Here is a 12,496-nt window from a genome sequence, read left to right as displayed (position 1 = left end):
GACACGCGTGCTGCTTGCTCACGGCTCTGCCGCCTCCTAGACACGCGTGCTGCTTGCCTGCAGCTCTGCTGTCTCCTCTAGACACGCGTGCTGCTTGCTCACGGCTCTGCCGCCTCCTAGACACGCGTGCTGCTTGCCCACGGCTCTGCCGTCTCCTCTAGACACGCGTGCTGCTTGCTCACGGCTCTGCCACCTCCTAGACACGCGTGCTGCTTGCCTGCAGCTCTGCTGTCTCCTCTAGACACGCGTGCTGCTTGCTCACGGCTCTGCCGCCTCCTAGACACGCGTGCTGCTTGCCCACGGCTCTGCCGCCTCCTCTAGACACGCGTGCTGCTTGCTCACGGCTCTGCCGCCTCCTAGACACGCGTGCTGCTTGCCTGCAGCTCTGCTGTCTCCTCTAGACACGCGTGCTGCTTGCTCACGGCTCTGCCGCCTCCTAGACACGCGTGCTGCTTGCCCACGGCTCTGCCGCCTCCTCTAGACACGCGTGCTGCTTGCTCACGGCTCTGCCGCCTCCTAGACACGCGTGCTGCTTGCCTGCAGCTCTGCTGTCTCCTCTAGACACGCGTGCTGCTTGCCCACGGCTCTGCCGCCTCCTCTAGACACGCGTGCTGCTTGCTCACGGCTCTGCCGCCTCCTAGACACGCGTGCTGCTTGCCCGCAGCTCTGCTGTCTCCTCTAGACACGCGTGCTGCTTGCTCACGGCTCTGCCGCCTCCTAGACACGCGTGCTGCTTGCCCGCGGCTCTGCCGTCTCCTCTAGACACGCGTGCTGCTTGCTCACGGCTCTGCCGCCTCCTAGACACGCGTGCTGCTTGCCCACGGCTCTGCCGTCTCCTCTAGACACGCGTGCTGCTTGCTCACGGCTCTGCCGCCTCCTAGACACGCGTGCTGCTTCCCTGCAGCTCTGCTGTCTCCTCTAGACACGCGTGCTGTTTGCTCACGGCTCTGCCGCCTCCTAGACACGCGTGCTGCTTGCCCACGGCTCTGCCGCCTCCTCTAGACACGCGTGCTGCTTGCTCACGGCTCTGCCGCCTCCTCTAGACACGCGTGCTGCTTGCTCACGGCTCTGCCGCCTCCTCTAGACACACGTGCTGCTTGCCCACGGCTCTGCCGTCTCCTCTAGACACACGTGCTGCTTGCTCACGGCTCTGCCGCCTCCTAGACACGTGTGCTGCTTGCCTGCAGCTCTGCTGTCTCCTCTAGACACGCGTGCCGCTTGCCCGCGGCTCTGCTGCCTCCTAGACACGCGTGCTGCTTGCCTACGGCTCTGCCGTCTCCTCTAGACACACGTGCTGCTTGCCCACGGCTCTGCCGCCTCCTCTAGACACGCGTGCTGCTTGCTCACGGCTCTGCCGCCTCCTCTAGACACGCGTGCTGCTTGCCCACGGCTCTGCCGCCTCCTCTAGACACGCGTGCTGCTTGCCCACGGCTCTGCCGTCTCCTCTAGACACGCGTGCTGCTTGCTCACGGCTCTGCCGCCTCCTAGACACGCGTGCTGCTTGCCCACGGCTCTGCCGTCTCCTCTAGACACACGTGCTGCTTGCTCACGGCTCTGCCGCCTCCTAGACACGCGTGCTGCTTGCCCACGGCTCTGCCGTCTCCTAGACACGCGTGCTGCTTGCCCACGGCTCTGCCGTCTCCTCTAGACACGCGTGCTGCTTCCTCACGGCTCTGCCGCCTCCTAGACACGCGTGCTGCTTGCCCACGGCTCTGCCGCCTCCTAGACACGCGTGCTGGTTGCCCACGGCTCTGCCGTCTCCTAGACACGCGTGCTGCTTGCCCACGGCTCTGCCGTCTCCTCTAGACACGCGTGCTGCTTGCTCACGGCTCTGCCGCCTCCTAGACACGCGTGCTGCTTGCCTGCAGCTCTGCTGTCTCCTCTAGACACGCGTGCTGCTTGCTCACGGCTCTGCCGCCTCCTAGACACGTGTGCTGCTTGCCTGCAGCTCTGCTGTCTCCTCTAGACACGCGTGCCGCTTGCCCGCGGCTCTGCTGCCTCCTAGACACGCGTGCTGCTTGCCTACGGCTCTGCCGTCTCCTCTAGACACACGTGCTGCTTGCCCACGGCTCTGCCGTCTCCTAGACACGCGTGCTGCTTGCCCACGGCTCTGCCGTCTCCTCTAGACACGCGTGCTGCTTGCTCACGGCTCTGCCGCCTCCTAGACACACGTGCTGCTTGCCCACGGCTCTGCCGTCTCCTCCAGACACACGTGCTGCTTGCTCACGGCTCTGCCGCCTCCTAGACACGTGTGCTGCTTGCCTGCAGCTCTGCTGTCTCCTCTAGACACGCGTGCCGCTTGCCCGCGGCTCTGCCGCCTCCTAGACACGCGTGCTGCTTGCTCACGGCTCTGCCGCCTCCTCTAGACACGCATGCTGCTTGCCCACGGCTCTGCCGTCTCCTCTAGACACACGTGCTGCTTGCTCACGGCTCTGCCGCCTCCTAGACACGCGTGCTGCTTGCCTGCAGCTCTGCTGTCTCCTCTAGACACGCGTGCTGCTTGCTCACGGCTCTGCCGCCTCCTAGACACACGTGCTGCTTGCCCACGGCTCTGCCGCCTCCTAGACACGCGTGCTGCTTGCTCACGGCTCTGCCGCCTCCTCTAGACACACGTGCTGCTTGCCCACGGCTCTGCCGTCTTCTCTAGACACACGTGCTGCTTGCTCACGGCTCTGCCGCCTCCTAGACACGTGTGCTGCTTGCCCGCAGCTCTGCCGTCTCCTCTAGACACGCGTGCCGCTTGCCCGCGGCTCTGCCGCCTCCTAGACACGCGTGCTGCTTGCCCGCGGCTCTGCCGTCTCCTCCAGACACACGTGCTGCTTGCTCACGGCTCTGCCGCCTCCTAGACACGTGTGCTGCTTGCCTGCAGCTCTGCTGTCTCCTCTAGACACGCGTGCCGCTTGCCCGCGGCTCTGCCGCCTCCTAGACACGCGTGCTGCTTGCTCACGGCTCTGCCGCCTCCTCTAGACACACGTGCTGCTTGCCCACGGCTCTGCCGTCTCCTCTAGACACACGTGCTGCTTGCTCACGGCTCTGCCGCCTCCTAGACACGCGTGCTGCTTGCCTGCAGCTCTGCTGTCTCCTCTAGACACGCGTGCTGCTTGCTCACGGCTCTGCCGCCTCCTAGACACACGTGCTGCTTGCCCACGGCTCTGCCGCCTCCTAGACACGCGTGCTGCTTGCTCACGGCTCTGCCGCCTCCTCTAGACACGCGTGCTGCTTGCCCGCAGCTCTGCCGTCTCCTCTAGACACACGTGCTGCTTGCTCACGGCTCTGCCGCCTCCTAGACACGCGTGCTGCTTGCCCACGGCTCTGCCGTCTCCTCCAGACACACGTGCTGCTTGCTCACGGCTCTGCCGCCTCCTAGACACGTGTGCTGCTTGCCTGCAGCTCTGCTGTCTCCTCTAGACACGCGTGCCGCTTGCCCGCGGCTCTGCCGCCTCCTAGACACGCGTGCTGCTTGCTCACGGCTCTGCCGCCTCCTCTAGACACACGTGCTGCTTGCCCACGGCTCTGCCGTCTCCTCTAGACACACGTGCTGCTTGCTCACGGCTCTGCCGCCTCCTAGACACGTGTGCTGCTTGCCTGCAGCTCTGCCGTCTCCTCTAGACACACGTGCTGCTTGCTCACGGCTCTGCCGCCTCCTAGACACGCGTGCTGCTTGCCTGCAGCTCTGCTGTCTCCTCTAGACACGCGTGCTGCTTGCTCACGGCTCTGCCGCCTCCTAGACACACGTGCTGCTTGCCCACGGCTCTGCCGCCTCCTAGACACGCGTGCTGCTTGCTCACGGCTCTGCCGCCTCCTCTAGACACACGTGCTGCTTGCTCACGGCTCTGCCGCCTCCTAGACACGCGTGCTGCTTGCCCGCAGCTCTGCCGTCTCCTCTAGACACACGTGCTGCTTGCTCACGGCTCTGCCGCCTCCTAGACACGCGTGCTGCTTGCCCGCAGCTCTGCTGTCTCCTCTAGACACGCGTGCCGCTTGCCCGCGGCTCTGCTGTCTGAGGGTAAGAAGCGGGTCACAGCATCACTGAAGCCCCTTTTGGTTGCGATTCAATAGTAAAGACACAGGCCTTGCCCAGCCTTTCCCACCAATTCCTTTCATTTAAGATCCCTTTTCTAATGAGCTGCGCTCGAGGTCATGTGATGTCCTTAAATTTTCAGATTCCAGAGTATGACATTTGCCGTGGCATTTAATTGATGCTGCAAAAAAATAAGTATTAATTCACTCATTCGCAAAATACATTTTTTTTATTGCTATGGGTACTTAGTAGGTGTATCTTGGAATATGTTTTGGGTGCCTGTTCTGGGCCTGCCTGTGTGTGAGCCGTGGGGAGGGGGTCCTGTTCCCCTAATGCCCAGCGGGCAGGTCCTCCTCGCAGGGCTTCCCTGACCCCACACCGTGCTGGGCGCCAGGGTGGGCTTCACTCAGTGGGGAAACAGTGGGTTTTTGGTTGAAACAAGCCAAAGTGTTAATACTCGTTTCTTCTTTTGTTTTTCAGGTACTCTTTCGGTAAGTGAGATGCATTTAGAGAAAGCTCTGCGAGAGTTGAGCGTTGTGTGTTTGGTATGTATCTTCACGCACTTTTCCCGGCCTCTCCCGTTCCTTAGCCTCTGCCATCAGCCCTCCCAGTATGCACAGATGGCAGTGGTGGGCGCTTGTGATCTGATCCGTGCCTCCTCCCTGGATGTGGGAGCTCCTGGGCTTCCAGGCCCCGGGCACCTAGAGACGGATGGCTGCACGCGTGATTGTGGGCATCTCACAGGTGTGATTACCACCGCTTCCCTGGGGCAGAGGGAAAGCACCCACAGGCCCATCCCCCGTGGACGCTCAAGGCTGTGTGCCCCTCGGCATAGAGAAGGTTCACGGTGCTCACGGCACTCACGCTGGCGGGCACTTTGTCTTGTGCTTTGTTTGGTGGAGGGGACCGGAGGTCTTCCCCATCCCACACAACGCAGTCAATACTGGAGGGTGGGAAGAGGGTAGCCACCCAGTGGACAGGACAGGGCCGGGAGGACAGTGGATGTGACCTGCATTGGGCCTGGAGGCCTCCAGAATGTCATGGGACACATGGTAGCTTGGTAAGCAGACCTGACTCCAGGACCTTGGGAAGGATGACCATACCCCACCCCTGCCTTTCTCCGTGACCTCAGGGCGCAGGCAGAAGGGCCGGTCTTTGCTGGTAAAGGCCCTGGCCTGGTCCTCGCACTTAGGGTCTCTCTGCCCCGACCTCTCTGGCTCTCGGCCCCTTTCCCAGGAGAGCAGGGGTGGCCTGTCTGGGCGTGGATCTTTGCCTGCCCCCTTCACAGTCTCAGCTCTCAGGGCCTGTGTCCTTGCGGTAGAGGTCACTTTCTTCATTATTTTATTCCTCACGTATTTTCATTCCTTCAATATTGAGTACCAGTGATGCTGGAAATCTGGATTGAATCAAAGAAAGGAAGAACATCAGAATCTGTTAAAACGTAAATACAAAGGAACCTTATTCCTGATTTTAATCACTTTGAAAGGCAGGTTCCTGTAATTGCAGACGACCAGGCCACCTTGGCCACTGTCACTCATGGGTTTCCTGGCTGCTGGGTGCCACCTGGCTCGGGGTGCACCGTCAGGGTGTACGGCTCTGCGTGCTTGCGTCTGTTCATGGTTTCCATGTTTTTCTTAAAGCAAGAAGCAAGGAATCATTTCAGGAATTCCTTTTCCGTTTGCAAATCTGACACAACCTGGTTGGAACCAGCTGGTTTTTTGCCTGCCAGTCCTGTGGCTGCATCAAGGGAGCAGAGTGCTCACGCGTGTGGGAGCGAGTAGATGTGAGGAAGCGTGTGCGGTGACCTGAGTCCCCGGGCCTCCCCCGGAGTGCTCACGCGTGTGGGAGCGAGTACACGTGAGGAAGCGTGTGTGGCGGCCTGAGTCCCCGGGCCTCCCCCGGAGTGCGCCAGGATACATTCAGTATCAAAATGCCCACAGAGAAAGCTACATTCTTCAACATTTAGATAAACAAATCTTTTCTTAGTAAATTTTATTTATTTAAAATTACAACAGGGTGGATGCAGTGGCTCATGCCTATAATCTTAGCAGTTTGGGGGCTGAAGCAGGACCTCTTGAGCCCAGGAATTCCAGACCAGCCTGGGCAACATAGCAAGACCCTATCACCACAAAAAAAATTTTTTTAATTAAAATCATACAATTACAACAGTATTATTTTTTCTCAGTTCTTATGAGGAGGGAAAGCTTTAGGTCCCGACACCTGTGTCTAGCGGGAGAAGTCCCTGCTGTCTGATGTTGTGGACTCTGAGCAGTGATCGCAAAATCGAGTCCGTGAGGCAAGAGCCCAGTGCGCGGGTCAGAGGGTCAGCACCGCGGGGGCTGTGAGCGGGCGGGCCGGGGCAGGCTCGGGGGGCAGCGGCTGAAGCTTGTGTGTTCCCTGTGAGAGATGGGCCTGCGAGGCCACGGTGCTGCCCTGTCTCAGCACCAGGGCCACAGGACCAATTGCTGGGGATGAGAGGGCCTGGAGCCCACCCTCCCCGTGCCCTCGCCTGTGAGGCCTCCTGGGGAACACAGGCTCTACTCTAAGTAGGGTGCGGGGGAAGCGCCTGGGGCAGTGGACTCCCAGAGGCAGTGCTGGAGCGGCAGAGGCAGCCGAGGAGCCGGGTGACTCTGGAGCCAGCCTCCCGCGTCCCCAACCACTTGCTGAAGGAAAAGCAACAGGGTCTGCATGGGGGGTGGGACGTGAGCCTGTGTGGCCGCCGTCGGGGGCTGCGCTTGCGCTCCCAGCCCAGGGAAGTCCGTCTTCTGCGTTTGCGTCTCCCTGGGTGTTTTCAGGTGAGCGTCACACATTCTGATTCTTCGGTAGCAGGTGGTAATTGTAGGGACTCAGAAGCGAATCGTTGACTCATTAATGTTAATGTTTTCCGCCTGAGAGCCCTCGTGAGCCTGAGTTTCGTGTTGTGTCTGACCCTGCAGCGGCTCAGCACGTCACTTTGGACTGCGGCGCAGAAATTCAGAAGACTCGTAGTAGCTTCGGCAGTGCTCTCCCTGCCTTCCGAGCAGCCATGCGTCTTTGAACTGTCTTCCGTTCCCTGATCTTGGAGAACATAGAGCTGCCAGTTACTGAGGTATGACGCCGGGTGCTGGGCCTCAGAACAGCTAGACCAAAGGCACTAGAAGGTCAGGCCTCCTGATCTGAGACCTCTGGGAAGGCTCCTTTCCTGTGGCCTCGTTCAGGATGGCCTGGGAGAACGCAGTTTGTGCGTGCGTTCCTCAGCTCATCCGAGCCGCGTGTGCGTCTGTGTCCATCTCAGTGACATTCCTTGTCTTCATTTTGCACAATGGGCTTTAGTGGAGATCAGGTGGCTCAGGGCAGGGCGCAGGGTCAGTCACTGGGACCCTGTGGCCCACAAAGCAGCATCCTCAGGCAGTGCGTGTCCCCAGGCAGCAGCCAGCCGGCTCTAGGTGGGCCAGGCTTCCAGGGCCCCCACCCAGCCCGGCCACTGGGCACATGTGTTTCTAAAATTAATTAAAACTAAATGAAATAAAAAGCTCCAGGCCTTGGTTGCGTTGGCTGCACCTCACGTGCTCCGTGGCCGCATGTAGCTGTGGCTTCCCCACTGGGCGGTCCCAGACCTTTTTTTTTTTTTGAGATGGAGTCTCGCTCTGTCGCCCAGGCTGGAGAGCAGTGGCGGGATCTTGGCTCACTGCAAGCTTCACCTCCTGGGTTCAGGTGATTCTCCTGCCTCAGCCTCCCGAGGAGCTGGGATTACAGGCACCCACCATCACGCCCGGCTAATTTTTGTATTTTTAGTAGAGATGGGGTTTCACAGTGTTCGCTAGCCTGGTCTCCAACTCCTGACCTCAGGTAACCCGCCCGCCTCAGCCTCCCAAAGTGCTGGGATTACAGGCATGAGCCATTGCGCCCGGCCCCAGACCATTCTCAGCCCAGCAGTCTGCGGAGGCTGCCAGTCAAAGATCCTAACATTTCACCAGCAGCAAACCCTGCCTTCTGAGGGCTCGTGGCTCGGCGTGGGCTCCCTGGGACATGCTCTCACAATGCTGTGGGTGTGAGCGGGACCCGCCTGAAAATACACACGGCTGCTCTTAGTGAAACGGCCGCTGGCCGGGAAGTCCGCACAGCCCCCGTCGCTAGGGTCTTCCTTTTTCTCAGGATGACCACAGCATCCACAGAATGTTTACATTTCTTTTCTTTTCAAGGCAGAGTCTTGCTCTGTCACCCAGGCTGGAGTGCAGTGGTGCAGTCTCAGCTCCTTGACCTCCCGGGCTCAGGCGATCCTCCCGCCTCAGCCTCCCGATTAGCTGGGACTACAGGCGCACTGTCATGGCCAGCTAATTTTTAACTTTTTGTGGAGATGGGGTCCCACTGTGCTGCCCAGGCTGGTCTTTGGGTCTCTGTTCACATCTCTCTACTGTTGTAAGAGCCCCTCCAGTGAGCTCGCCCGCTGCTGTCCTGGGCTCTGTGTCCCGGGGTCCTGTGCCCCCGTTCAGACGGACGCGACCACTGCTGTCCTGGGCTCTGTGTCGCAGGGTCCTGCGCCCCTGTTCAGACGGACGCGACCACTGCTGTCCTGGGCTCTGTCCCAGGGCCCTGTGCCCCCTTTCACACGGACGCGACCACTGCTGTCCTGGGCTCTGTGTCCCAGGGTCCTGCGCCCCCGTTCAGACGGACGCGACCGCTGCTGTCCTGGGCTCTGTGTCCCGGGGTCCTGCGCCCCTGTTCACACGTACACGACCACTGCTGTCCTGGGCTCTGTGTCCCAGGGTCCTGCGCCCCCGTTCAGACGGACGTGACCGCTGCTGTCCTGGGCTCTGGGTCCCAGGGCCGTGCGCCCCCGTTCACAGACGGACGTGACTGCTGAGCAGGATGAAGCTGCGTTCGTCAGGGCCGCGCTTTCCAGGACGCAGGAAAACCACAATATTTGTTAAACCCCATTCTGCCGTCTGTGTTTCTGCTGGAGTTTAGATAGAGCTGAGCTTTGAGGGCTGCTGAGTTTGGTAACATTCACTTCAAAGAAGGAGCCTGACGGTAATGAATTCCGCAGCCCCGAATGTGGCTGCTTCCTGCCGCCCTGCAGCGAGTGCACCTTTTGATATTCAGTGAGCCTGGATCTGGGAGTCTCTCGAGCCTCCAGCCGCCCTTGCGCATTGGAAAGGATGCGGGAACCCGAGAGGACCTGCAGCAGCGGGTGGCAGGGCTCCGTGGGGCTGCCTGCTTTCCCTCCAGGACCAGACCGCCTTTGCCGGCACCCTCCCGACAATGCACCGTCCCCCAAGTGTGGGCCTCACCCCCAGCTTGGCCCCATCCCCTGAGTGTGGACCCTGTCCTCCAGCGTGGTCCCCGTCCCCCATGGGGCGCCATGCCTAGCACCTGGTTCTGTATGGAGAGCGGGCTCTGGGAAGGGGCTCCCGTCTGCAGAGTTCGGTGAGGTTGAAACAGCAAAGGCCACAGCCGTTGTTCTGGGACTGAGACCAGGGCCGGTCCCCAGTGCTTCTGGAGACGCGTTCTGGCCCCTCCCAGGCCTGGGGCAGTTGGGAGGGATGGCTGGGCTTTCAGGCGCGGGATGGGACAGCATTGTGACCCCACTGGCCGCTGAGATGTGACCAGGGGAAGGAGACACTCGTGGTGAGGGGTTCTGGAACCAGGGGCAGCCTTGTGTGAGTAGGGGGCAGAGTCCACAGGCGCCAGGGCAGGGCTTCCTCTGGCTCAGCTCCTGGGCCACTTTGCCGGGTCTTTGTGCCCAGATAGGGTCCCAGAGGAAGACCAACAGGTTCCCAAGGCCTTTGGAGTGTTTTAGGCCCCCAAAATCGTTTTGTAATTTCTTTGTGATTTTAGCCTGATGGACTTGGGTGTGTACGGGTGTCTACCTCCAGGCGATCCTACCCCCATCTTGCACCACTGGGCCCCCATGGGGGTGTAGGGATGGGCCCGTGGGGATGTGGGGAGGGGCTCGTGGGGGCGTGGGGTGGGCCTGCGAGGGTGTGCCCGTGGGGGTGTGGGGTGGGCCCGTGGGGGTGTGGGGTGGGCCCGTGGGGGTGTGGGATGGGCCGGTGGGGATGTGGGGAGGGGCTTGTGGGGGCGTGGGTTAGGCTCGTGGGGCATGGGGATGGGCTCGTGCAGGGGACCAGGCTGTTGATGGTGACTGCCCGTGGGGAGGGGCTGGAGGCCTTTGCCCCCCTGCTCCCTCAGGGCAGTGAAGTGAGGGTGTCAGCTGGGGGCATACAGAGGAGTGAGGGTCCCAGGACCGAGGGAAGGGTTCTGGAAGTCTCCACCTTCCCAGGATATTCCTTTGTAGGAAGTGGGTTCTGTTTCTTACTACAGTCCCATCCAGGGGAGAGTTGGACAGGCCAGGGCCTGAGGGAATTTGGGGTCCTTGGAGTAAGAAACTTCGTTGATGAATGGTTGGTTTATCCTCATCTTCCACTGATGAATGATTGGTTTATCCTCATCTTCTGGAAGGCCAATGCCAGCTGGTCTGGGGCCTTCCTCCATGCTGGGCCAGGTGTGAGCGCCAACACACAGGTGGCCTGGGTCTCACTGGGATTGGACTGTGGTTATGCTGAAAACACGTGGAGGCTGTGGGGGCCCATCCACGTAGCGGGTGCGAGGAATGAATCTCAGCAGCAACGGGCGCTCCTGTGTGAGCCACGGAGGCAGGACGGCCAGGCTGTCCCAGCGTCGGGTGCCTGTGTGGGGGCTGCGGCCCAGGTTTCGTTGCAGCTTGTGCTGGAATTCGGTTGTTTGTCGCTACATTCGGAGGCTTTCCAAGCGTACCAGGCCCCTCCTGGGTTTTGCTGCTGTGCTCTTGCCAAGCGGGAAACTTCCCCACCTCTCAGGTCTGCTTTCTAGGCTGTCCCCGCACAGGCCAAGTGTCGCCGTGAGTGTGCGGGGCCCCAGACACTGGGCTAGGGTGTTTTCCATTGCGGCAGCACCTCCCGCCAGCCATTGTGAATTAAATGCTCCCTGTGACCCTTCACCCTTGCCGCTCTTAAATTCGTGCTTTAAAAACAGCTTAATGAGGGGTTCACTGGCCCAACTGGAAGTTTTTATTAAGCCCTATTAGTGCTGGAGCAGAGCCTGCCTGCAGGAAGCGATTGCCGGGTGAGCTCCGCCTGGGCTGCACCAGGCTCCACCAGGCAGCCCCAGTCCCCGCCCTCCTGTCCCTGCTTTAGCTGATGGCCCTCCCCTCCCCTTCCCAGCTCCCAGGGTCAGGAATGCAGTTTCTTTTAATTAAATTATTCCCTAATCAGAGGCAGCCTCCATGGCCTCTGCCGTGAGCTCGCTCAGCTGCCAGGCTGCAACCGGTAGGCCGAGCCAGCTCCTCTCTGGGTCCTTTCTCTTGCATTCCTGTGTTGATTTAATTGCACGGCCCCTCCCTGGGGGAGAAGCATCCTGTAGAGTGTGGTTCCAGAGGGTTCCCTCAAACCGGGAGGCAGAGCCCTTCCCTGTCACCTGGGGTGTGAATGACTGTGGTCCTGCGTGTCTCTGGTCTCGGTGTCTGGTCGTGTTCTTCATAGGAAGGACAGGGAAGCCCACTTGGGTGACTTTTAGAGCCCCCCACATGACATGGGCTAGCTGTGAGCCATCTCCACGGGCCATTTCCAAGGTGAGAAAGGGCTCTTGAGCGGCTTCTGCCACTTCCTCACCATGAGCGGCCCTTGATTGGCCATGAGAGAAGGAGAGGCTGCCCTCAGACTCGGCTCCATCTCTGGAGGCCTCTGGGCCTGAGTCTCCGCCTGGGTGCAGTGGCCCTTCTGGACCCTCCAGTGCTCTCCACTGGGGTCTCGGGGTGTTTCTTGGCTCCAGGAGTGGTGTTCTCGCCTGGTGGCTTCTCTGTCACTACTTGCCAGGCTGTCTTCTTGGGCCACAGGGACCCCAGCATAGGCCCGGGGTGCTGCCCAGGGAGGACTCCTGTGGCTAGAAGGGGAGGACTCACAGAGAGGAGAGGTGGCAAATGGGGACCTGGGGAGCAGCTGACATCCTGGCTGTGACCTGCGGGGTCCCTGGGGTCCTGCATGCAGCCAGCACAGTGAAGGAGGAGAGGAAGCCTCTGGGTGGACGCCGGGACCCCTTAGGGTGTGTGCCGTGGTGCCGGGTTCCACCTTCTTCACACGTGTGCGTGCGCAACTTTGGTGGGCACTTGTTTTTAGGGTAGTCTTTTTTCATCTAATTTTCATCCACCCTGTGTTAACCTCCTGGTTCTGTCCATTCTTATCTTCATGCCAACTCAGATTTGTACCCAAACGCAGACATATGCAAACACAGGTGCACACTTGCACACACACAGACACACGTATGCAGATCCTATGCAAACACACGAGCACACATGGACATACACAGACACATATGCAGATCATATGCAAACTACACACGGGGACACAATGCAGATCATATGCAAACGTGCACACATGCAGAGATGTATGCAGACCATATGCAAACACACGTGCACACATGCACACATGTATGCAGATCATGCGAACACGTGCATGTGTG

The 12,496-nt window shown here is 60.2% G+C and overlaps 1 protein-coding gene across 12 annotated transcripts in view; it reads left to right on the top strand.

The window, feature by feature from the left end:
- Positions 1 to 12,496, top strand: part of LMF1 (lipase maturation factor 1) — a 132,514-nt gene that overhangs the window by 49,323 nt on the left and 70,695 nt on the right. For 10 of the 12 annotated variants that reach the window (XR_010152526.1, XR_010152527.1, XR_010152528.1 and 7 more), the window contains one exon: positions 4,502 to 4,512. Coding sequence is in view for 8 of the 12 variants with exons in the window: in XM_024349687.3 (XP_024205455.2) it covers positions 4,502 to 4,512 (11 nt within the window). In the remaining 4 variants the exon portion in view is untranslated. Of the gene's footprint in view, positions 1 to 4,501; positions 4,567 to 12,496 lie in introns of all 12 variants that reach the window. The other 2 variants (XM_063797582.1, XM_063797583.1) reach the window with 1 other exon arrangement.

Source organism: Pan troglodytes, chromosome 18 (assembly GCF_028858775.2).
Source record: "Pan troglodytes isolate AG18354 chromosome 18, NHGRI_mPanTro3-v2.0_pri, whole genome shotgun sequence".
NCBI lineage: Eukaryota > Metazoa > Chordata > Mammalia > Primates > Hominidae > Pan > Pan troglodytes.
The sequence above is the reverse complement of the archived record's forward strand: the minus strand, read 5'-3'. Positions and strand labels throughout refer to the sequence as shown.